The 26,062-nt window shown below is 40.9% G+C and overlaps 1 protein-coding gene across 1 annotated transcript in view; it reads left to right on the top strand.

Moving 5' to 3' along the window:
- Nucleotides 1–26,062, top strand: part of pcsk6 (proprotein convertase subtilisin/kexin type 6) — a 64,696-nt gene that overhangs the window by 37,314 nt on the left and 1,320 nt on the right. Inside the window, exons 13-20 of the mRNA XM_036585842.1 lie at nt 1,969–2,105; nt 2,966–3,136; nt 6,822–6,924; nt 8,060–8,256; nt 9,675–9,762; nt 12,631–12,734; nt 15,882–16,011; nt 21,156–21,268. Coding sequence (XP_036441735.1) covers nt 1,969–2,105; nt 2,966–3,136; nt 6,822–6,924; nt 8,060–8,256; nt 9,675–9,762; nt 12,631–12,734; nt 15,882–16,011; nt 21,156–21,268 — 1,043 coding nt within the window. The remainder of the gene's footprint in view (nt 1–1,968; nt 2,106–2,965; nt 3,137–6,821; nt 6,925–8,059; nt 8,257–9,674; nt 9,763–12,630; nt 12,735–15,881; nt 16,012–21,155; nt 21,269–26,062) is intronic.

The following is a 26,062-nucleotide window of genomic DNA, read 5'->3' as shown; positions in this document are numbered from 1 at the left end:
ATCTGAATGCAAAACCTACAGGATTATAACTGGTTTTCCCAGTAGAGCTGAATGAATAGAAGTTGCTGGCAGAACTGAAGTATTGTTCGTACTTGTTTCCCCTCCTTCTCCAGAGCCAGATTCAATGAATGTTTCACTCAGAAATGCTAATGTGCTAACAGCCAGTAAAAACAAGGTAAACCAGTTAGCACAACCTAATCTGACAAAGGTATTTTTTACCTTTCAGTATCACAGGGTGCAGTATTCCATTACTGCACAAATAATTGTTCTTTCACTGTACACCCAAAATGCATACATCATACAACCATTGAGAATCCCCCCAAAGTGATAAATTAGCCCTGACTACATGCACACCCACTAATGTAGAGGCTAATAAATGTTTGTCTTCCTATCAGTAACGTTAGCTATCTTTCTTCCCTCTGAGTTCACCAGCTGGCAACAAAAATACCATTTCAAACAGCCATCCCTCATGTATCTGCTTTGTAGTTCTTGCAGTTCTCAGAAGATCCCATCACCTTCAAAATGACTCATCAAAACGGGGTATTACTAGTCTTCAACCTAGAAAATCCTACTTTAGAGACTACTGCGCTACAGCTGTAGGATGTAGGCATGTTTACAACAAATGTAGAAATGTTTGCATTTTTCGTTCTGTCCCTTCAAGCAACCTTGGCAAACAGGCATGTCAGTCTGACACATACATACATACATACATACATACATCATCTAAACCGCTTATCCTTCTGGGCCGCGACCCAGTCTGACACTAATAATGTAATTATCCAATCCTTATCACATGCATAGCCTGGTTATGGATATCAGCTCCAGGCTCGTACAACATTCAAGAACAATAACTGTTTTAAGATGAGCCCCCGACGAGTAGAGGTTATACTGATGATTGTACTCATATGCAAATCTGAGAGCAGTTTATTACACAGTGCCATCATACTAAGCCTTTAGATCTTCACAACAGAGCAAAACACCTCAACTGTCATAACCTCATGTCTTAAGGTGTTTCTTGATAAACACTGTTCACCATGCAGATGTGACTGTAATGTGGATACTGATTGGATGAGGATGTACAAAAAACATTGCAATTCATTTTGTCAGTTTGTTTGCTTTTCTGTTCTGTCTCTTTTTGCGCAGTGCATGTTAAGCTGGGTGATCCATTCTAAGAACTGGTGCTGGCCCCTTAAACTTCTTTAAATCTGTTGCCATTACAGTGCATGCATGTCTACGTTGGCCACAGTGAAATGTATCAGCATGTAGAATCACAGCGTTTTATGTGTTATACAAAAGATGCACTGTACAAAATGGGCACAAGGCTTTCTTTTTTGTTGAATGCATTGGGTTTTTACTGACCTACTGCACAAGCTCACTCAATTTAGATTCATAAGCGCACATTATTATTCATTTGTTTCATCGAGTAATGCTAAAACGTGTCTGATGTGTAACATATATTTCTATTCATGTGTTTTCCTGTTGAGAAAAGCAGAAACTGAATTTAAAAACTGAATGAAATTATTCATATTTTTACTTTTCTTAGCTAATGTTTTTTACACATCAAATAAATGCAACAAGAGCACTGAGAAATCAGGCTATTAACCCCTTACATGGCCAGGGTCTGCCTGCAGGCCCAAAGTTTTATTACACACTTGTGTAACCTAAGAAAAGCTTATCTAGTTTGCATTGAAGTCCCTGTAATTACTGAATGATAAGCCTTAGTATGTAATAATTCTGGTAATTTTAAGGGGTTAAAGGAGAAGTGCAGACTAACTGACAAAAAAGCCACGTTTTTGCAATGGCCTTAAAGAGTTAATTGCCTTTGTGCTTGGGACTGTGATTGACAGGTTAAATAACAGTTCCCAGCTAGGGAAATATAAATCCATAAATGCGTTGGCCCTTTTGTTTTTTCCATTCATACTTAAGAGGCTTCTTCATTTTTCTGATGTACTCCTGGCTGTTTCGCAGGTTGTTTGATAACTCCAATGAGGGCTTCAGGAACTGGGAGTTCATGACAGTGCACTGCTGGGGCGAGAGGGCGGAGGGCACGTGGACCCTGGAGATATCCGACTCAGCCTCACAGCTCCGCAACCCTGAGGTTCTGGGTAAGAATTACGGTCTGAAGCGATTGTTGAGAGACTTTCGAGAGGGCGTGTCTGTGCCTCTCCAAATGTCTTGATTTTGACTCTTTTAACCAGTGTCATGGGAGATGCTTTTTTCCTGAGTAGCTCCTAAGCCATTGTGGGTTATTTAGCTGTTTTGATCATGGCTCTGCCTAAGCAAAAGCTTCCTCTGCTCAGCTGTGGTGCCTGTGTAGCTTTTCCTGTCGTAGTGTTTTAGAGTTGGTGATACATTTAAAAATTGAGCTTTTTAAACAGTTGGATCACAAAGACTGTTGCCTTCAGCTTTTTGGGGCTATTGACAAAACATGCATTTCAAGTAGATATATGAAAACGTGCCATGCATTGAATATGGTGACTTAAGAATGAGCAACGCTTAAAATACTGATAATCAAATAATTCGTTTCAGCTTGGAAAGCATGGAAGGAATGATTTCATTTGCTAGTCTGAGTGACAATCTGTGTTCACAGCTGCCTCTCACTATGCCAGTACCTTTCTGCTTCAGATAATCTTTGTAATTGCTTTCATCCAAGGAGATTAGTGTTTTTAATTTTCCTACAGATTATTGTGTATCTTAACACTCTCCCTCTTGCTCTCACTCTTTCTGTCTCTTGGTTTTTTGCTTTCTTTCTGTATATTCTGCACCCCTCTCTCTCTCTCTCTGTCTGTCCCTCAATTTCTCATGTTTTTTTGCTTGCTTTCTTACTTTCTTTCTCTCTGTTCTGCCTCTCTCTCTGTGTCTCTCTGTCTCTCTGTCTCTTGATTTCTTTTATTTTTGGCTTGGATGCTTTCTTTCTCTCTCTGTCTTTCTCTGTCTGGTTTTTGCTCACTCACTCTCCCTCCAGGTAAGCTGAAGGAGTGGACACTGATTCTCTACGGGACATTTGAGCATCCTTATCAGTCTCAGGGCTCTCAGCACTCCCGCTCCAGGATGCTGGAGATCCCCAGCATGAAGGGTCCAGAACCTTCCCCTGGGACCCCCCAGCATGAGGATGAGGAGGAAGAGGAGTACAGTGGTACAGTTAGTTCAGCATATATGTATATCTGCATAGCTGACGAATACCTTACAGACTCTGTGACTGAGAGAATGCTGTGTATGTTTATGTTTGTTTTGTGTCTCCTGACCACCAAGAAAGTATGCCAAACAGTCACCTCGTGACACCGGTGTATGATGTAGTCAAGCTTATATATGCTTGAGTCACACTGCAGTCTTTTTCCTTCTCCTCTCGCTACTCAGACCGAGTAATTTGTTTACTCAATACAGCCCGGTGACTTTGTTTAAGCTTTGAAAACGTTTGACTTCGATAGAATGTTTCTTCGCTGACCTTTTAAACTTCTGGAACTTCGTAAGCGAGCCACTGCCATCTGAGACACTCTGTCAGCAGTGCTCAGCATCACGGCTTAAGCATATCAGCTAGCCTGCCCTCCCCAAGCCCCTTCATGCTGTGCTTGAGCTAGGTCAGTACCCAGTGACTTCATTTTACATCTGTGAGTGGAGCTTTCCCCCCATAGTGGAATTCTTTTCTTCTAAGGCTCACTGGGAAAGGGATGACCTTCCATGGGATTTTGCTGCTACACCACGAGCCATGGCTCCCGTCAAGGCTCACCAGTCCTCCTCAAACAGTGTTAGCTTCACTAACTTTAGCTAAGCTAACGCCACTGTTAGCTACATTGGCCAGCCTGCCCTACTCAAGGCCCCTTTGGTTGTGCTTTAGCTAGACGGTGAGTTCTCACCCGTGATGGAATTTCTTTGTACCAGGACTCACTTGGAAAAAGAGGACCTTCCACAGAGTTTTGCTGATACACTGTGAGCTCCTGTTACGGCTCACTGGTCCTCCTCAAACAGCGCTAGCTTCTTTAACTTCAGCTAAGCTAACAGTGCTATTAGCTATGCAGTAGCCAAGTCCATCCGACTTGAATACCATGCGAGATAAGTGTGTTGATATGTTAGCAGAAGCGCCCGCTTGTGGAACAGGGCACGCCAAGAATCAGTGCAGGCTACAGTTTTGTTGCAGGCCCCCACTCAGTTTTTGGCCAGGGGTCGCTTTTGTTTGTGATCTGGCTCATGTTTGTGCTCTCCCCCCCTGAAAGTCAGTATCCTCCTGGAAAGAAGCACTATAGAAGTTGTTGCCCCTCACATTCAATCAAAAGATTTTTATTCATTTTATTTCGTTGTTCCAAAAACAGATAGAGGCTTTTGTCCAGTTCTGCACCACTGAACAAATGCTTGAAAGTTCATCGTTGTCACAAGTTCCACACAGCAGCAATTCTCCACAGTTTCGGAAGAGACGAATACTAAGAGGTTCATATCCGAAGACTTCCACGCATCTCCTCCGAGTGCCTGTCAGTCCTTAGACCATGGCGTTGGGGGTGTTTCTTTCTACTGCCGTAACCAAGGGGCATATTCCTTCGTGCAGGTGGCTTGGTGACGACAGATGCCTCTACCACTGGATGGGGTGCTGTCTGGCGGCACAGACAAGATGACTGGCAGCATATCAACTTTCGTCCGACTAGCTCAAGAATATTTTCTTCGAGCCCTACAAGTGAAACATGTTCTTGTCCGCAGTTTATCATGTGAGCCACTGCAGTGGCACCAGCTCACGCACGCTACCGAACCTCGCATAGTGCCTGTGGACATAGGCTAACCCCAGGTTTCTCCCCTTGAGATTAGCACTTCAGCAGGTATGACCCACAATATGGCAGATGCCGTCTCACACCACATTTGGAGCCCCAGATACAGAAGACTGCATCTGGACACGGTCCAGTTGATTTGACAGCAGTTCAAAGATGCATGGGTAGACTTGATCGCCTCATCGGACACAAAGGCAATGAGGGCACATTAGAACACTGCCAACTGTGGTCTTCGGAGTAAGCCCAGGACAGCCCATTGGGTCAGGATTCTCTGGCGCGTGAGTGGCCGAGGGAACTACTGTATGCTTTGTTTTCACTACCATTCATTCCAGCACTGTGGGACAGAGTCCAAAAGGGGAAACATTGTGTCTCCCTAGTGACCCTACAATGGCCATATCAACCATAGTTTTCTCTGCTGTTGTCTCTGGTATAAGGGTTTCCATGGGAACCTGCACAGGGACCTCCTCTCACAGCTGAGGGATCAGGTATGGCATCAATCCCCAGAGCGCCTCCAGCTGTGGCTGTTACCCTTGGGGTTACCTCTAAGCTGTGTTCCCTGGAGGTTCGAAACACAATACTGAATCCCAGAGCCCCCTCTACACTGTATACGAGGGTAGATGGAGGGCATTTACCGAAGTGGTGCTTTCCTTTTTGCAGTCCCTGCTTGATGAAGGAAGGACCTGCTCTACCCTGAAAGTTTACTTGGCAGTCCTTGCATGCTCCCATAAGCTGGTGACCGCCTTTCTAAAGGGGGTGAAGAGATTGCATCCACCCTGATCACTTAAAGGGCACCACCCTAGGACTTTCCCTTAGTGCTGGATTTCCTGTGTCACATGCCCTCCAAACCTCTGGATCAGGCTGCTCTTAGGTGAGTTTCCTGAAAGACAGCCCTTATGCATGCTGGTTAAGTGTGTCTGTGAGCTACAAGGATTTCCATTAGTCTCATGTGTCTCCAGTGGGGCCTGGACGGTGCAAATGTTTTAGTGAGACCTAACCTGGCCTTCTTACCCAAAGTTCTCAACCCTGGGTTCATTAATCAGTCCACCAGCCTAGTGGCTTGCATAGTCTTATCCCAGACAGAGCCATCTGTCCCCAATTCAGGCTCTGAGGACCTATGTCGCTGCTATAGCTGGGCTTCACAGAATGCATCAGTTCTTTATAAGCTGGGGCTCTCCCACTGGCTAGTGGATCAAGCTGGAGTATGAGACTACTGACCAATCCCTCCTCGTGCTAGCTACTCGACACTCCGTTAGGGGCATAGCAGCCTCCTGAGCTGTTGTCCCTCTGGTGTACAACCATGCAGTGGCCACGTGGTCATCGCGGTGCACATTTTCCTACTTTTACTAGTACTGGCAGTTCACTTCTTGTGTACGAGCTGCAGTTAAGTCAGTCCTTGTGACATTATGGGTATAAGTCTTGGTAAGACTTGGTAAGAACCACCGCTGGCAGTCAGGAGATGCGAAACATAACACTAGTTACATATGTAACTGTGGTTATGTGAGTAGTGGATGACCGCCAGGGTTCCTGGTTACACTGAATCTTCAAGAAGAGAACAGGTTCTGGAAAAAGGCTATGTCACACGCTCCTGTCGTGAAATAACTGTTTGGCCTACTTTCTTGGTCTGCAGCTGGCACAGCTAAAGAACAGTCCACTTCGTAAGAACTGCCACTGGTGGTCATCCACTACTTACATAACCACTGTTACATACGTACCTAGCGTTATGTATGATAAACATAATGGCATATTGTTATCCTTTTGGCCCATAGCAATTCGCTGTAAAACTGCTCTTGCTCCCTGTTATGCTCAGTTACTGTAGAGGTTTTTGTTCTGAGTTGAATTATGAAATTTTTTTTAATGACTGGCGTAGAGGAGATAATGCGACAGTGTGCGAGTATAATACAGAGTTTTGATTTGTTCTGTTTTTTGAAAATAAGAATGGTGTGAAAAAATGAAATAATGCAGCAGTCATAGCAATCATATTTTGCATGTAGTGGTGAGCTTGTTTATAGGGCACATGTTTTAACAGCAGCTGGACAGGGATGGAATTCTATTCTTTTCTGTTTGTTTCAGGGCCATGCCACCAGGAGTGTGGTGACCAGGGCTGTGATGGACCAGATGCTGACCACTGCCTAAACTGCATCCACTTCAGTCTGGGCAACCTGAAGACAGGGAGGTAAAGCATTACATTTGACACTTGACACTTGAAAACTCTCCTCTCTAAAGTTGTTCTTGTTGGTAGTAATAATTTTAGTCGCTCATTTTAGATGCTCGTTTTAGAACTGACTGCAGGTAACTGCAGGGAAATTTTACTCTGCTGAAGCCTGAAGAGTATTGATTCAGAGAGATTTCAGTGGCAAACACAAAAAAGCATTTTGGGACCAATGATTACTGGGCATGTCTTTTTCTGCTGTGCAGTACACATTGCAATAACACCTAATTTGAACACAGCCATTACCCTTAGCCGTTGGCTAGCTGACTAATTATTATTTACTGAACATAGAAACTGTATTGAGATAAAAGACGAGACTTATTCACTCACTAACTAGAATATTTTTTCCTCTGGCATGCTATATATATATATATATATATATAAGCTATATCTCACTCAGCTAGGCAGAACTCAGTGTGAAACAGCTTTGTTAGTGACTGAGTGAATACAGCCTTTCTTTGTATGTTGTTCTTTACTCTGATATGCACCTAAAAAATCATATCTGCAGTGTCACTAAGATATATTTTCTTTCATCTCCAAAACACGTTATTGTTATTGTATAATTGTTAACTTCAATTATACAATAATTCATCTTAATTTGGAAATATAGTGAGAGTTAGGCTTGCTTCACACTGTACAACGCAAAGAAATCTTTGCTTTTTACTTGAGCTTCTTCATAATCCAGAATATTCCTGAGTATAAAAAGTCTTTGAGTGTTTTCTTACTGCTTCATTATTTTTTCTTTGGGTTGCCAATCAAAACATTGTTATTATTTTGTTATCATTATTATAAAATATAATTATTATTTTTTATTATAACTGGAGTTGCATTACATCCTAACTCAGCATTGCTTGTGGGAGGTTTTTGTAAGCTTAGCCTCTTTCGCTTCAGTGGAGCTTTGAAATAAAGGCATGAAAATGAATAGTCAGCAAAGACAAATAGAGGCTTCATTCCGTTTTGAGTTGAAAGTATGTCTGACTGATTGGCAGTAATGACCAGTCTTGCTGCAGCAGTTCTGTTTCTATCTCATCCTTCTAATGTTTTGTCTTCTTCTCTTTTCTTCTCTTCATTTTTCTTCCCTTCTCCTCTCTTTCCACAGGACCTGCGTTAGCCACTGTCCACTGGGTTACTTTGAAGATGTTGAAGCACGACGGTGCAGGCGCTGTCACAGAGGCTGTGAGACGTGTGTGGGCCGTGGACTGAATGAGTGCCGCTCCTGCCGAAGAGGCCTCTACTTCTACACAGAAGAGAACTCTTGCATGGAGACCTGTCCTACCAGCTACTTCGCAGATGAGGGTGAGTTCTGAGGAGTATGGATGTGCACTAGCTACAAAATAACAGCACCAAACCAAACCAAAAAAAGACAGCAGAAAACCAAGCTCTGTTCTCGCTTCAGATCTGAAAAAATGCACACACATGTCCCTGTCCATCCTTCCACTGTGTGAAGACAACTCAACACTATGGGTCTAAAAGGATGTGTAGCTGTTAAGAAGTTGTTACTGAGAAAGGAATAGACAAAAAAGAAAAAAAAAGAAAGAAGCTACTTGTGTTCCCTGAACAATGGACTAGCCACCACAAAGTCCAGTCCTCAACATCACTGTAGGTATTTGGGATTTATCGTAAAAAACAGAAAATGCAACCAACTTCTAAGACTGAACTTTGAAGGGTTGGAAGTCTCCTAAAAAGAATGGACACTGTAATAAAAGCAAGGGACACTCAACATGCTGAAAAATTTCATATTATGTTTAGTTGTTGAGGCTTCAGTGTTTCAAATCACACCATTGTAGATATTGTAGAAAACATCTCCATCTGTTTTAAAAATTTTTAGACATTTTCTTCATTTTTAATATCGGTCATTTAGTGCGACAGTACAGATGTGAACTTACAGCTAGCGTTATGTTTGTGATGACGTACATTAGTATTGAAGAGGGTACAGAAAGAACGTGGCTCAAAGGCACTGTATGTCTCTTGTAATATGTATAGTTTAGTAGGATAAGCTCCACATGTCTCTTTTTCAGCCTTTCTCCTTCTATACGTTGCAGCTCCAAGAACTTTTGTGATGCTGGCAGGCAGATTTAGAGCTTGAGTTGTTTATGGTAGATATTTATTAACCAGTTCTTGAGCCATCAAACACTGTTGTCTCGAACGCACACCATCTGTGTCAAAGTGAGCTGAGCTAAACTGTCGCTGGAGGTCGAGAGAAAGAAAATGTCTTGCATACTTGCACAGGCGCACACGCACACATCTGGAGCCTTTTAGATCATTCTGTTTCATTGTGCATATGTATATGTGACGGAGATAGGCTCTTTTTTGGGTTGTTGACTGATGTTTAGCCTTGTTGTCACTACAAATCAGCATGTTGACTGGACATCTTTCATTTGTGTGCTCTGACGCAGAGTGGGAGGCAGCGAATAGCCTGACTTGCTTTATCGTTGTTTGCTCATGTTGGCTGCAGCTGCTAAGCGCACACACATAGCCATGTGTATCAGGCAGATGTTGATGGAACGAGTTCAGCAAGTGTTTGAATGGGTGCAATTTCCACTTCTGACGAACTATGTCATTGCATCCAGATTCCCAAGAGTTTACTGAGTCTACAGTGTGAAATTTGAGATGATATAAAACCTGGCTGATTTTTCACCCCTTTCACTCTGTCTCTGTGTCTCCTTCTCTCTATGGTCTTCTGTCTTTCTCACTGTCCTTCTGTCTGCTTTCAGTTCAGAAACATTGTGTGAAGTGTCATGAGAACTGTATGAAATGCCTGCGAGATTCTGACAGATGTACAGCCTGCAATGAAGGCTTCAGGTAAGACAAATCACCAACTAAGTTCATGAATGGTTGGCCTGAATAATTAAAAAGACTTGGGTATTTGTTTGTTACATTGGCATAATTTCTTTGTTTAGTAATCGGAAGATTTGTCTTTTGTAAGCCACAAAAACCTAAACTATAATAACTTCCATCAACAAAGGCATTTAAAATGTTCAGTTATTGGTAATATGTGGAAAATGTTAAAAATTAAATAAACCTGTTTTGAAACTGAAGAGTCATTTACAAATAAACATGTTAAAAATAAATAAACTGTAGCTGATTTAGTTAAATGCATCATAAACTTATGCCAGACATCACCTCAGCTCAGAGTGCAACAAACTGCACTACTTTCCACATGCTGTTTAAGCTAAAAGAGCGAAGATGCCTCAGGACGTGGAAGCACGACAAGTTTGATGAATCATCTTAAATATGTAAATATAGTGATTCTTGATCCACGTACCACCATGTGTCCAATCCATGCTGCCTCTGACTCAGCTCCTTTGTGTAAATTACTTTAGGCTGGAATATTTTTTTTTCCCTTCTCTAATTAAATAGTTTTACAACAGGTTTAAAAGCTGACAGCACCAACAGCAGATCTGTTTGTTTTTACAAAATCACAATCATAAGTTTTAACCACTCTATCAGAAAGGAGTAGCCCTCACACACCACTAGTACAGCTGAGGTGCTGCCCTGCAACTACCACACAAACAAGTTCGTTACATTTTAGTTAATTATTATAAATAATTATTGGTAACACTTTATTTGGAGTGGTCCTTTGTAGATGATTAATAAACTCTTAACAGATTATCAGTAACACATTAACAACATATCAGTAAAGTAGCTGCAGTGAAGTATCTGAATACATTGACGTAAATGTCTTGTAGATGTTCTGTTGATATATTACTTACATTAAGTAGATGTATTGTTAATATGTTACTTCCATTACGCAAAACTAACCTTACCCAACCTTACCTAAAACCTAACCCTCACCCTGGCCCTAATCCTGATCTTAACCCTAACCTCAACCCAAAACCTAATCCTAACCCTCATATGTGTTTGACATGTTACTGAGAGTCCGTTGAGTGTTTGTTTCATCTAAAATTACCACTCAAAAAAAAAAGTGTCACCTATTATTAGTGTTTAAAACACTATGTTTTAAAATTATCCTAGTTTAAAATATAGAGTTTTAAACGAACACTACATTTTGGGCTCCCGAGTGGTGCAGCCGTCAACGCGTTGGCCCTATCATTAGAAGATCGCGAGTTCGATCCCTGGTGATGCTACATCCATCCGTAGCCGGGAGTCCAAGAGAGCACAATTGGCCTCGCTCTCTGGGTGGGTAGGATGGCCCCTCCTTCTCCCCCCATCACCCAACGCGATGCTAGTCAGCGCAGGCGTCTGTTAGCTGACGTAACATAACTGGCGGTTGGCGCTTTCCTCCGAGCGCGTTCAGATGTCCAATGACGTTGCATGAGCGGCGGTTCGAAAAGAAGTGGTGGTTGGCTTCACAGGTCTCGGAGGAAGCCTGTGTTGGCCTTCGCCCTCCTAGCGTTGATAGCATCGTGTGATTGGGGGAGTCCTAACTAGCGGGTGGAATTGGCGACGACTAAATTGGGGAGAAAATTGGGTTAAAATCCAAAAAATAAAAATAAAAAAATAAACAAACACTACATTTTTACAAAATACTTCTTTATTGTCTAGTATTATTGTTTTTTAAGAGTGTTTTTAAGAATGTTTTGAGTATTTGTTCAGAAATATCAGTGAGTATTTGAAGCCTGTGAAATACTGTTCGGGCCAGCCCTACATTTTTTGTTCAGCATTCAACTCGTCCTGATATCTTGTTTGAATGGTCATATGGACTAAGTTGAGCCCAAGTTCTTTTAAGGGAATACTTCACCTCAAAAACTAACATTTGTAACAATTAAAATTGCTAGTGTCAGCGTGCGAAGAAGGCCATGCTAACTGCTCCCAACTAACTGGCATTTACTGTTATCCATGATAGCAGTTTTGGATGAAATATTCCTATAAAATGCTTTAAAATGAATATGGCTGATAATGAGCGACTGCTATAGTCGGTTATGTGAAATGATATCGTGCAGATTATGTTCCACTACCTTGCATTCATTGTTAGCCAAGACAGTAAATGTGGGCGAAGTATTCCTTCAAAGTGCTTGAAAAAGAGCTGTCTCTTATGGATATTGCATTCTAGATCTGATTTTGTGTCCTGTGGAAAACTGCCTCGTCACAAAGAGCCATGTGGCAAGAATGCAATGCAAGCAATGACTGTTAATTATATGAAACTAGTTTACTGTATTTTCTCTGGTGTTCTGTAATTTCTGTTTTGGGGTGTGTTTGTGTAAAAACACTGTTTATATCCAGTAGATTCTAAATGGTCATGACCTTAAGTTGAGCTTAAGTGTGGTGGCTAACAATGTCTAGCATACTGGTCCTCTTTACATATGCTGTCTTTTCTGCAGTCTACACTGTCTGGCAGCTTCAGCCGTGGAGGGCAAATCTTCACATGCCTTACGTCATGAGCTCTCCAAGAACCTATAGCACTTTATCTGCCTGGTTCAGAAGTTCTAGTTTGCAACAGTAAAGTAGTTTGTGGAGCCTTTAGGATTGTTTGAGCTTCAGATCCAGCTCTCCTCACGGTGAGTTCTGTGGAAGGACAGGAACATGAGAACATGTTCACGCAGCTCAGATTTTGTTTGGCTTCTCATTTTCAACCACTGACCCACAAAGCCTCGGCTGCAGCAGGCAGTGGTCATTTAGATTACCACCATCCTAAAACAGTGACTCGAGCCCTAAGAAAAAGCCCCATTCCATCTTGTTCTCTCTCTCTCTCTATTTGTCTTGCTGTAGCTTAGCAGGAATGACCTGCGTTCCAGAGTGTGCCAACGGAACCTTTTTTAACCTGGAGGAAATGAAGTGCAGCCCCTGCCACATCTCCTGCTCCACTTGCACAGGTTCTTTTACCTTCACTTCTGCTCTGTTCTTTTCTGTTATGTTGTATTCTCTTGTCTTGTGTCCTTTTCTACAAACTGGATATTTCCAGTTCTATATACTGTGTTCCGTACAATACCCTATAGTATGCTGTTAATTGGAGTCGTGGCTCTGAAATACACATTAGCAATAGTCAGAAAATGTGTAGTGTGCTGTCTGTGCTCTGCAGTTCTGAAAGAATTTCTAAAAGTTTGCTCAACTCTAATGAACAGCTTGCTGAAGTAATGTGTTTTAAATTAGGCATGGTAATTGGCACAACGCTGTCTGAGCAGCACAAGCTACACAGCCTACCTGCGATATGCTCTTTTTCCACAAGCTTAATGATGCCTAAAGTGCCATTGCTGTGTCTAGGTGACATAAACGTCGACAAAAGTATCTGACTGATATCTGCCAATCACTACTGTGAATAAATTGAGGGACCAAATTTACCTTGCCAGCATTCAGATTACCTATCTTGTTGTTAGTGAGCTTGTTAGAGAAGGGTGTTCAGCATTGCATCTGTCGCATAGCAACTGTGCTTTGGCTATGTTGAGTAATGGATCGCTGACTTTGAATTAATCACATACTCATTATATAAAGAATTTTTTTTATAAAATGATAAAAATATAACTGATAATGAATAAGTAGAGAAGCAGTGAGTTAAGGTGGTGCAGATGACACTGGATTCTTTCAATACTTTGAACATGATCATAAGAATGAGACACTATGCAGTATAAATAATCTAGGCCCAATTTCTTAAATAGTGAAAATCTGCTGCAATTAATGCTGTTTGCCATCATAGCGAAAAGGAACTGTAGCTCCTTCTTTCATGATAGTGATGAAGCTGTTAGAAGGGGCTGAACAGTTCCAAACAAACAGCTTTGATTGTGTGGCTGTGACACCACCAGTCCCGAGACCCACGTCGCCATCTCAGCCCAGCTAATTAGCTTAAGTCATTGCGCTCACCTGCCCTGGAGAATCAGAGGAACACAAGGCATTTCGTTCTCCGAGTCCATGCATTACACATGGATGATGTTATTGACCTGCAGCTCTGAGGACTGACAGATTAAACCAGATCCGTGTGTGTATATCCCATGAGATGACATTCTGTGAGTGTATGGCTTAATTAGTTCAGCCAGAGCTCTTTCCTGCATCACCGGCTAGGATTGCAGAGGGAGGGTTGTCTTAGACTCTTTTTTGGCAGATGTGTGCATGTGAGGCTGTGTAATTTGGAAAGAGGTTTTACTGTTGTGGTTATGAGGGCTTTGTGACTCTGTATTTCTCTTGTAATCTACCCCTAGTTTTCAGAATGCCCCATTCTTATTTGTGTATTTTGCCCTTTCATTAAATTAAGAGATAATTGATAAGGCAGCTTTATAAATTTGAAGTTAATGATTCCCAGGATTCTTATACAATGTCTTATGCCCACAGCGTTTTCCAAATATGAATCATAATACAGGGTGATTCAAAAAGATTCATCCAAATTCAAGGCGCCATATTTTTACAACCGTGAGGCGCCTAGGAACCGATCACATACCGATTGAAAGAGGGGGTCATAGAGTTTCTGACTGTTACCGGAAGATGGCTCCCTTCAGACTAAGAGGAGATGACGACCCCTGAGCAGAAAGCGATTTGCGTTCTCTACGTCAATTAGAGTGAATCCGTCATAACTGTGCAACGTGATTTTCGTCGGCAGTGAACCTCCAACAGCTCAGAGCATTTGTCATTGGTTCCACAACACTGGATGATCTCTGAAATCGCATTGAAAGAGCCGTGAGTACAGTGACACCCGACATGCTCAATGGAGTATGGGATGAATTTGACTATGACGTTGATGTTGACCGTACAACTGTAGGAGTTTCATATTGAGCACTTGTAAAATTACATAATAAACTTTATGCTCACTTAAACCATTTACAATTTACTGCATTGTTCTGTAATGATTTACAAGTGAAATAAATCATTTTGAAATTAGATGAATCTTTTTGAATCACCCTGTATAACTGTACCAGATGATGTTTAAGTTAGCATTAAAAAAAAGAAAGTGAAGCTTATTGACTGTGTGTGCTGGTACTCTATTGTAAAAGAATTACTTCTTCTGTCCTATTCTGCTTTTCTCATAAAATATAAGAAAAGACTGCGTAGTATTGTAATCATCAAATAGACCACATTTCCAGGATGAAAGCTTATTGTTTATTAGGTTTTATTAGGGCTGTCCAAGTGTGTTAACACAATAAATTATTAACACTACTATTTTTTTTAACATTAATGTATTGTCCTTGTGTGACCCTTTAGACCATCCATAGTAGTGCAGACTGAAGCCGAGCTGCTCAAGTGTTGTATGTGGCTTTGATAGAAACTGCAGTTGTAGCCCTCTCATTCAAATAAAGCTTTTTAAAAGTTTTTACAGTGATACCTTCAAGGGCTTCAGCAGACTACGCTGGACAGTGCTCGCAGGAACTCATGGATTAATCGACCAGCAAACTAACAAAAGCAACAGCAAAGTGGAAAAAGCTCCAGTTTCCCTCAAAAGCCTCCACTTTAACAAGAATCCATAAGCTGCATGAATGCGAACAAGAGCTTGAGGCTATAATTGCGGAAGTGCTGAAACCTTGATATATACACCCGTTGGTTGGAACATGCAGCCACTGTTGCACTCACTGGCCATCTGTGCTAAATATTAGAAACTGTGTTAACTCTATGGAATTCACTTGTCATGTTCAGGTTCATGTGAACCTTGTGTTCAACCAATGGAAATAGTGCTATGAAATTATTGTAGTAAATATTGTAATAAATACTTTCTGGGTTTATTTGTCTGTTCACATAGCTATAACAATTTGCACTACTGTTTAAATGGAAAAAATCTTTCTTCAAAGTGAAGGTTGAACAAATCAGACAAATATGATCAAGCACAATAAACAACATAATCTGATAAATTGTGATTCATTTTTTTGTTGTTTGACAAAGCTAGTTTTTACGTATTTTGAAATATAGGTGATCACTCAGATATCACTCAGTGCTATGCTGTTTTGAAACCCATTAATGTTTAGACTAAAACAGAATTTAAGATTTTTGAAGACTACTACAAGTAAAATCCACTTTCCAGTGTAAACTGTGCCTTTTTTTTGTAGGGCCTGGCATGGAGGAGTGCATTCAATGCACACAGGACTTCCTGCAGCAGGAGTGGCATTGCGTGCAGAAATGCTCCTCTGGACACTACGAGGGCGAAGGAGCAGGGTCCTCACAGAGGATGTGCCGCAAGTGAGTCTCATGGCTTTCAGCATCAGTTTACAATAGCAATAACATACTGTAGATTGTTATCTAATTGTTGGCAATTCTCATAGCCTGAAAATGTGGTTTGGTTTAAGCAAGAAACTCTTGTGGTTATGAACCTGTTATGGCGATCAGTTTAGAACAATAGCTAAATTCTTAAGTGCTGCATTTGGAACTGTTGAAGATGTGTTTAAGGTTTTATTCGCACCAAACGTATTTAATTGGAGGTCACTGAAATTGGATGCTCATTAAAACCCCTTAATATTGCTCTGAGATGTATTCTAGGAGTATTTGACTTGTCGGACACAAATTCAATCCAGGTTGCCATGCTGATGTCATTTCGTGCAAGTTCTTGTACTTAGGTCTCCAAGAAACCATCTCTCTGGACATCTGTGCCTAGTTAGAGGTGTGTGCTGGCTGCTGAGATCATACACTTAATTAAAAAAAAACTCAGAGAGAGGCAATGTTAAAGGGGAGACATACAAACAGTGAAAACAAAATAGAGAGACAGAGGAGAGAGAATAACTGAATCCGGCATGAGTGAGTCTTGGCACTTTCATGATGCAACATGGCCCATAGCCCATTTTCTCACTGCTTGGACACCATAGGAGAAGGACCTTTGCAAAATGAAATTTATTCATCAGTGTTCTCTGAATACAATACATCATGCATCATACAAATACATCACACAAACGTTGGGAGTCTTCCCCACAGTGATAAAGAAATCCTGATTGCTAGCATAGCCACTAATGTAGCGAAAAATAAATACAGATGTGATATTCAGCTTCCTAGCAGTAACATTAGCTATCTGGCTTCCTTCTGCATACAAAAACACATTTCAGACAGCCTAGCATCAAATATCTACCCAAAAGTGCTTGTTGTTTTTCAAAGGCGAACATAGCTGTAACAAGCTATGAGGGCATCGAGGTCCGGTTCTCGGTAGTTTCAGAAGGATGGTGTTTTTTTCCTTTTCTCCATTCATGAGATTAAATATAGAAATAGCTCCCCTGTGATAACATGGTCAGGGCTGCAGCTGCAGTGTCACAGACCTACCTAAATGGGGACCAAATATTTATTATGCCGCATTTTTCATTATTATGAAATTTGATTCGTTTTCTTTGAGCACTGTCACTGTATTATTTCCAATCAAATTTACCAAGCTCTGTGTTAATGTCCTCAACCCTCCAATAACTGCTTAGCAATCGCTGCTATCCGCTGCTAGACTTTACTTCCCACTCTGTTCATCTCTGTACGAGATGCTACACTACCCAGAGATCCAGATGCAGCACACATGCTATAGGCTAACATAGAACATCGCTATGGTAAAAATGTAGCTAGCTAATGAGTTTATGAGCGCAGTTAACACATTAGGATTGTAAAATGCAAACCCTGTATTTCATATTTGTTTGGACTGCTCTTGGATGAGAAATTAAAGTTGTACTCTGTTACCTACACATAACATACTACAGCCAGCATGAGAAAGTTCACTGTTAACCAACACATTGATGGCATAGTATCATGTAGCTAACATTATTAAGAAATCAGAAGGTACATTAGACTGTATTTGTTCCTAGTTACGGCACTGGAGGCGAATATGCGTGTTTACAACTGGTTTAGCAGCTAGTTAATTTTTTTCATTTTGATCAGTGTCCCTTTACAGCTGAGCAGGCTATATTGATAGATTCTATTTTGCCTTAACAATGTTTGGCTTGATGATCATGTTTTATATGTCATGTGTTACAGTTCATATGTTACAGTATATTTTCCCTTCTTCATCTCCATAATTGTCAATAAATCAAGGGTTTGCTGTGCAATCTGAGAGAAGCAGTGTGAACCAGTGCAAATCTCTTACCGCCTGCAGCAGGGGTGAATTTACAGCACTATCACCCTGTTTTAGATCTCTGTAATGGGTCACTATAGCTGCCTGTGCACTGTGGCTAATAAATCAGGTGCCTCTTGCTTTATGAAAGCTGTCCAAAGCAAATAGTTCCTTTTAAAGAAGGTCATGGATGGCGAATGGATTCTCCTCTGAAGGAATGGAAAGGTTAGCTGGTATATATATGGTTGTGTGCCTGTGTATTTGTATGTGTGTGACTGGAAGGAGGTAAAGGTGACAAGAGCAGACAGCCGTAAAATAGAGGTAAAGTTTGACCCTGAGGAAGAATGTTCAGGGCACAGGGCATTAGTTAAAAACCATGTACTACTGCGAGAGTGACAAACACACACTGTAAAAGGTGCGGCCATTCCCCAAGGTCATAAGCAGAGAGCATTTGTTAATGGAAGTGCCATAGTCGTCTGTGTGAAGTTTTATTTCCTGCTGCTGATTCGTTCGATATGGTGCTTGAGCCTCTCTGAAGTTCAGACTCCTCAAAACAGGGCTGTCTGGTTTTATCCACCAAGGGCTGGTGTGGCTGCAGGAGCACAACTGATTCTACTTGTTTAATGAATTGGTCAGTCTACAGTCGACTCATTGATCGTGTGAGCTCCTGTTTTGTTGGGATGAGCAGCCACACTGGACCTTTGCAGGTAAGATTGGGCACCCCTGCTTTAAAAGGTGACAGGAACATGGCAAGTGTAGCAGTGCAATTATCACACATCTATACAGGCATCACAACTGCTAGAATAGGAAATAGGAAATGGTTAGGAAAAATATGATCCAGTCACTGCCCTTTGTCTTTTTGGACACTTTTGTGTCTAAAAGTCACCCTGTTCTTCTTATGGAACACTTTTGTTTGTCATGTGGCCATGTTATTTCTGAGGCTTGAATAAATGAGATATGACTGAGTTATCAGAATTGATATTCAGAGTTAATATTCAGTGTTGTCAGATCACGGCATGTGAAGGAAAAATAAAACAAAAAGAAGGTACTTTAAGGTAACTTTTTCCTGAGCTCATACTGAGCCATCAGATTGAATTCTAACTCTAAAAGTCATTATATGTTCTCCGCTTTGTAAGTCATAATTGTTCTAAGAGCATGCAATTTTGAGGTTGGCTTAAGATAGAACCTGCAGCATCCGGCATCCATGAACATGTTCAAATGCCAAAAACTGAAAGTAACAATCGAAAAAAGAACGGACAGTGATGATTGTATGATTACAGTACGTAGGCTACAGTATGTGCAGTGAAAACCAACATCCTTGACAGCAGAAAGTGGTTGGTCATTCAAGGCAATTGATGTCTTTTTGTACATTTTCTTGGTTATACTTTGCACTTAAGCACTGCCATTTTGAATCTTTCAGTCATTTCAAAACTGTAGCTACATGCGTGCTAATAAGGACTTTCCTTTGCGCTTCTGTTGTTTTGCTGTATTCTGCATGTTGAGTAAAACGTTTTGTTTTCAAGTGGTATCAAACCTTTAATGTAGAGGTTCTTGGAGGCATGACAGTGATTAGAAATTGCTTGTATTTTGTCTCTTGTAGAAACTGTGACATTATTTGTAAAGACTTTGATACTGTTAGAATTTGGCACATAAAGATAAACATGAACACACATTCACATGTAGCAAAGCTTTTTAATGTACTGTGTTCATGGCAGGTGTGCGATTGAGTGCCTGTACAACATAACTAAAAATTATTACTACAGCTGATCACATCTCACATCCATAACATCATCTAGAAATGTTTTACGTGTTTGTTATTTATGGAGTCAGTGCAAAACAACAGCAGGAGCTAGCTTCTATATCTCCACTTTCATTTTGCTATCTGCGTCTCCTGGTAAAGGCCTGTGTTGGGGTAATGAGGTACAAAGTACAGTAAATGCGATTACTTTTTCCTGCAACACATTACAGTAAAAATTATTGTAATCACACCCCAGGTACTGACTTCATAAGAATTTCTTTACTTGCGTCACTCATATGTCTAACAGAACAACATTAATTTTGTCTGTTCTTGTATGCAATTTGCACATGCCTGTGCTAGCTATGACACTGAATGTGAGACTTTAATTGTGAATGTGAGCGTGGGAGCGGCATAAGCTCTGCAGAAAATCTGTTGAATCATCTAATCACACTTATGAGGAACTGATGGATAAAGATCCCTGTGCTAAAGAAGAGAGAACCTCATCTAAACAGACCAGCCTTCATTCAGAAAACAGCTCTGTAAGCTTTCGATTTTGAGGCCGCATTTTTTGAACTGTTCCTAGTGGCCAGGTTCTCAAACAGCATCAGCCATTCATAATTTTAATCAAGCATAACTGGCTGTGTTTTGTTCAAAGGCAGTGGTAGTGACAGGTCTTTTAAATGATGTTTACTATGACTAGCAGTATCTTTCTAAATAAAGTACTGAAGGGACTACTTGGTTTTCCCTTTGTACTTGTTTCCAGCTGGTACCGATTTGATTGAGTTTTATAAAGTAATGTAGATGTAGAGTAAATAAATTACTTTTTCAGGAATTAATCAGTAAAGCAATCCTATTGCATTTTGAGAGATGGAATTAAAAATTTGGATTACATTGGATTGCATTTTGTTTAACTACCCCAACACTGGGAAAGGGAGTGTATGTGTATTCAATCAGTGAATTCAGTTTAGCAATAATATACAACTTATGTAGTGTGTAATGCTAAGTTGTGGTGATCAGCAGTATTTTACTTGCAAAAATACTGCAAAAATCAGTCTTTTTATAATCTGTTAGGACTTTCAAAGTTGTGTGGTGTATCAAAGGCTTTAAGCATTCCTTTAAATTATCATTCTGCATGGCAAGAGACTGTCTCACACCACCACATTCAACTCAGTGCTCTCAATCCCAGATGTGCTTCAAGCTTATTCTCATCTTATGATTTCCCTCCTCTCACTGGCTTTGGATGTGTGGGTGTGTGCATATGTGTCTGTCATGCCGAGCGCTGACACTCAGTGGAACGGCCCGGTTCAGTGCACCAGGCCCGGATGGCCGGATGCCCTCATAAATATTCATGGCATGATGCGCCAGTTTTGTTGCCTTGCTTCCTTCATCCATACAAAAACGGGAAGTTACAGCCTGTCATTTTCGTTTCCCAAAACTTCACTTGTTTGAGCTTGTTAAAAAAACTGGAGGCTCATATGATAATATGTGGTATTTTACACATGCTGAGTGTGTGTGTATGCGTGTGTATGCGTGTGTGCGCGTGTGCATGTGTGTTTTGTGTTCTGCCATTTCCAGATGTGAAGAGAACTGTCTAAGCTGCAAAGGCCCTGGAACAAGCTGCACACAGTGTAGGGATGGATACAACCTGGTCAGCGGCACCTGCATCATCAACGCCACCTGTAACAATGGTACGTCCAAACTAGGCCTGCAGCTGTTGAGGAGGCCTATTATGGAAAGATTTTGACACGTTAATGATACTTAAAAGCAAAAACACTTTGTTGTGCTCTAAACCAGTGGACCTTGAATTCAGTTTCAGTCCTGAATTTCGTAATCACTGGTAGGTGTGACACTAGCTATTTGAGCTGGGTTCATTTTAACTGAGGAGTTGCTGAGTGAATACAGATGAAATTAGTGTATTTATCCAGTAATAATTCCAGAGCGAATTGCTTTCTATAATTGATCAGACCCAGAGCTCCCCAGTAATAGTAGTCCTGTTCAAAACAACCTTGAACAAAACAAAAATTGTAAGATGTGCATTGTCCTGAGGTTCAAACAGGACTACTAAACAGGTCTACAAAAGTTTAGAAGTCTAATTAGAAGAAGAAGTGTGATTTCTGTCCCATTGGGTGGCATTTGTTAGGCTGAATAAGTCCACTTTACTAGCCTATTGCTATTCTATCTGCTATTAAATTGCTTGTTTGAACCCGTTTCATTTTCATCTTAACACTCATGTGACTGTCCAGACTATTACTTTTCGATCTGGGATTTTTGGGGGAATTTTGGGAAATTACACTGGTACTTAATCCTTTTCAAATCAGCCAATCAAAACCTTTACAAATTACATCACTGGAACTCCTTTTGTAAAACTTAACATGGGTGAATATGGTTTTAATGGCCAATAAACTACACCAATAATTCCATTAACTACTAATCATTCCGCAATACATTACCAGAAAGTGGATTTAAGGTCCGTATTTGAAGATCTCTGCTCTGTAATGTTCATATGATACACATTGCAGTACATTGCTGTAGAGGGTGATATGTTCATTACTGTTTCACTGGATAATAAAAATAATGGTGGCGTTGTGATGGGCAAAGCAAGAGGAAGTTGTATAGTGGTTCAATTCATGAAATAATACTTGTTAGATCAATCAATTATAGAATCATTAAAAGCAGCTGTAGTCCACACTGGGCTGACCACAGTACTGATTTGTGTCTCATTCAGTCTTTTTCACCTGCACTGAGGAATGCATTATGTGTGGAACTCTCCAACAGAAACCCCTCTCTCACTACAGTTAGCTGGAAAGGAAATAGGGTAAGGAATAGGGGTGCGGGAAAAAATCGATTCTTAGATGCATTGCGATGCGGACGTAAACAATTCTGAATTGATTCACAAACGTCAAAAATCGATTTTCTAAATATTTAATTTATAACGTAACGTTGACGGAACGCAAAAGGTGGAACTCGGAAGTGTGGAAGTGCAGCGCTCGGACAGTCTGTAGTGGCACATAACAAAAACACAACTGGATGAGCGAGAAATCTGACCAGCACCCTCTTTATGCACCCTGCATTAAAAGCCAGGTTAGGTCAGGAGTCACAACACAAATGATAAGAAGAGCCATTTTGACCTTTCAACAAAAATCAAACCACCTTGGAAGCCACAACATTTAATGTCCAGTATGTCTCAGTATGTGCTGATGTCCTAGTATAGACTGAACAATATAAACGAGAGCGCAGATTTACTCTACTCTGCTTTAAGCTTTAGCCACTTTCCTCCCATCTCCGACAGAAAACTTTTCTTCAAAAGTAGAGCAGCTTATTGTAAAATGTCTCAGCGTTCGACTGTTTTACGAGGCTGAAGTCGCTTCTCATTCTCCAGCTTCTTGTTCGAATTTTTCCGTTCCACGGAACCGGACAATTCAAAAGAGAAACTGACTTCAGTTTGCTTATAAGCAACTGCGCTGCTTATAAATGCGAATAACGCATCGTTGCTATGCGACCTGAAGTCTGTGGAGTCGTTGCTAAACAGGGCTTTCTCGCTATGTTGCACACGCCCTGTCTTGAAGATATTTCATTGACACAGCGACCCCCCCCTCCCCCCTGAATACTCTTGCAGTGTTCTAGATATAACTTATGCTATACCTATGTAATTTTTTCTTGTGTCATGCAGTTGTTTCTATTCCCTGAGGTCCACTGATGATTGTTGGAATTTCTTTTTACACGACCACTTTCCAACCTCTCTTTATCCCTAAACAGACTGTTTTTGTTGCTGTGCCATTAAGACTGTCATACATAAATGACCTCTGTCCTGATTGGCTGCCAATCAAAAAGCAGTCCAGTCTGAAACATCCTTTAACTTCTATGTAAATGGGCAGGGCTAATCTTCTGTAGGCTAAATAGGCAGGTACATGTAAATGGGTTTGTTTGTTTTTTGACACCGCACAAGCACTTCAAAATGGGCTGTTATTATAGTTTATATAGTTTTATAGTTATAGTATTATAGTTTTCCATGTATAGACTGTATGAACTGGGAAGTGAATTATATTTACAAACTAAATAAATTATACAAAATAAAAGATTGAAATATTTTATTGTAAAAATAATTGCTGAGGCCTTTAAATCATGACTTTTATATTTGTCCTGATGTAAAGGATGACTTTCACACTCACTAAAATGGTACATCATGACTCTGTCATTCATTTATAGGACTGATTAGCACTGCAGGTCTTTCATGCAATGTACAAGTTGGGCTTTGAATTTACTGCCATAGATGCCATGTGGAGAAGTTGTTTGTCGAATCTGTAAGGCAGGCAGGGAGGCTTTTTGTGAGCACGGAGTTGAGCAAGGAGAGCTTGATGGGTTCAGCACAGGGGAGCTGCAGTGTCATGCAGTGCTTTGACACTTCACTTTTACAGCTTTGTTTGAGGCTCCTTTACTGGAGAACTTTTAGAGCCCTCTCAGGTTTTAAATCCTCCCTAACAAAGTTAGTTGCAGCAAGTCTCAGCTGGGCCCGCAAAGGCTTTGGCTCCCAGAACTATTCATTAGAGAGGAAGAGAATGAGAGACAGAAAAGGAGAGAGAAGCGAACAAAAGAAGTGAATGAAAGAGAGTGACAGAAATAGAGAAGTACAAAGGAAAAGAAATGAAGGAAGGAGGGAAACCCAAAGAAACTAAGTGAGAGAATTCATTGGAGAGAGAGCAGAACGCTGAAGAATTAGAGTATGAATATAGGATTGAGAGAGGAAGAGAGAGACAGATTGAGAGAGACTGAAAGCAAGAACAAGTGAGCAGGATGTAGGAATTTGGATGGGTGCAAGTGCGAGAGGTAGTGAGCTGGCTCTGCAGCTGCAGTCTACCATCGCTGGCCGGCTTTGGCAGGGTAACAACAATGTTGCTATGAGTAAACACTGCCCCACATGGCCCCAAAACTCTCTTTTATCCAGGCTTGCATAACACTGCCAATGGCCTGGCCCAGGCCTGGGGCCTGAACGCTGACCCAGTGAAGAGAGGAAAGAGAGTGTGGTGGATAAAGGGCAAATGAAGAAAGGTCTTTCAGAGTGGAGTGGAACACAGGCATAGGGGAGTGAGACTGTGGGTAGGAACAAAGTCCTTATAGGAAAATCTGCCGACTCTGCGGCCATCTTGGCAACAATGCCTGGCAGTTTTTTCCAGTCATACAAGACCAGACTCCTTTATCTTTGAATGTGGAGAGACCTAAAAAGTCTAAACTGAAGGCCAAGCTGCTGTTTCAAAAACACATTTGAAATCCTCCTTTTTAATGTCTCAGGCAGGAGGAAGCTCTGTGAGACTGGAGGAACGATTTTTCTTTTGTGTTATCCATATTTTAACACATTCACTATAGGGCCATAACAGCAGAGCATATCTCTGACACAGGCTGTGTAACTAGAACACGTTTGTGTATAATATCTGAGCACACTGACTATGTTAAACAAGATAACACACTGGTTGTGTTAAAAGTAACAGAAAACATTCTGTCATTAAAAGATAGCAGTGTATGAGTGTAGAATAAGAAGAGGACATTTCATGCTGTAACCGTTAAATGCCTATGGTTTATATCCCACCCCATTACTGTTCCCCTGCTCTGCACATTTTGATCTTACCCAAGTTGAAGGGAGGGGGAAAGGGGATATAGGGGGTGACTTAACATAATAGTTTTGAACATTCACCAGTACAATTATCTAGGTTTGTTATCAGGGATGTCCTGATTTTTTAGCCCTTGAAGAAAATCTCAGACACAGTTCAAACACTGGGTGCGTTTACGCATACTCAATAATCTGATCATAATCAGATTTCTTCAGTTATCTGATTATTCAAATGGTCATGTAGACACCATACTCCGATCTAGAAATCCGATTAAGAAATCTGATAAAGAGAGCTGGACTTCAGCTCAGTGATCAGATTTCTCAGCGCATATAAACTCTTACTCTGATTTCTTTCGGATTTCTCAGTCTGCGCATATGCAGAAAAGCTGTACCGGAAATAAGAGATGGCTGCAAAAACACTTTTGGAGAGACGCTGAAAACAACTATATTCTCAACGAAATGAAGGATTTAAATATTCTTCATCTCCTAGATGATGTATGTTCATAATTTCAGGTAAAGTGCCACCATGTTTAAAAAAAAAAGCCATAGCATGAAGTTTGAGGGGCACATTATGTTTACGTCACGTCTTCTTCTTTGAGTTTATTGGCCGAATTCAAAGCAGAAATCTGACTACTGCCTGACTCATGTAGACCTGGAGTTTCCCCATCTGATTACTCAAGTGCATATAAACATGTCGATCGGATTACTGACAAAATCTGATTTTCTGCAGTTAGCGGATTATTAAGTGCATGTAAGTGCATTCACTGACCTTGGAAATAATAGAAGTTTTTGTATTCCACTGTAATTAATTCCACACTGCTTCTCTTCTGAAAAGGCCCCTCACTGCTGTAGGTTATGGATATTGTTTTGTTGTCTTATG

This window comes from Colossoma macropomum, unplaced genomic scaffold (assembly GCF_904425465.1).
Source record: "Colossoma macropomum unplaced genomic scaffold, Colossoma_macropomum, whole genome shotgun sequence".
Classification (NCBI taxonomy): domain Eukaryota; kingdom Metazoa; phylum Chordata; class Actinopteri; order Characiformes; family Serrasalmidae; genus Colossoma; species Colossoma macropomum.
Note: the sequence above shows the minus strand (reverse complement) of the source record. Positions and strands in the feature narration are given on the sequence as shown.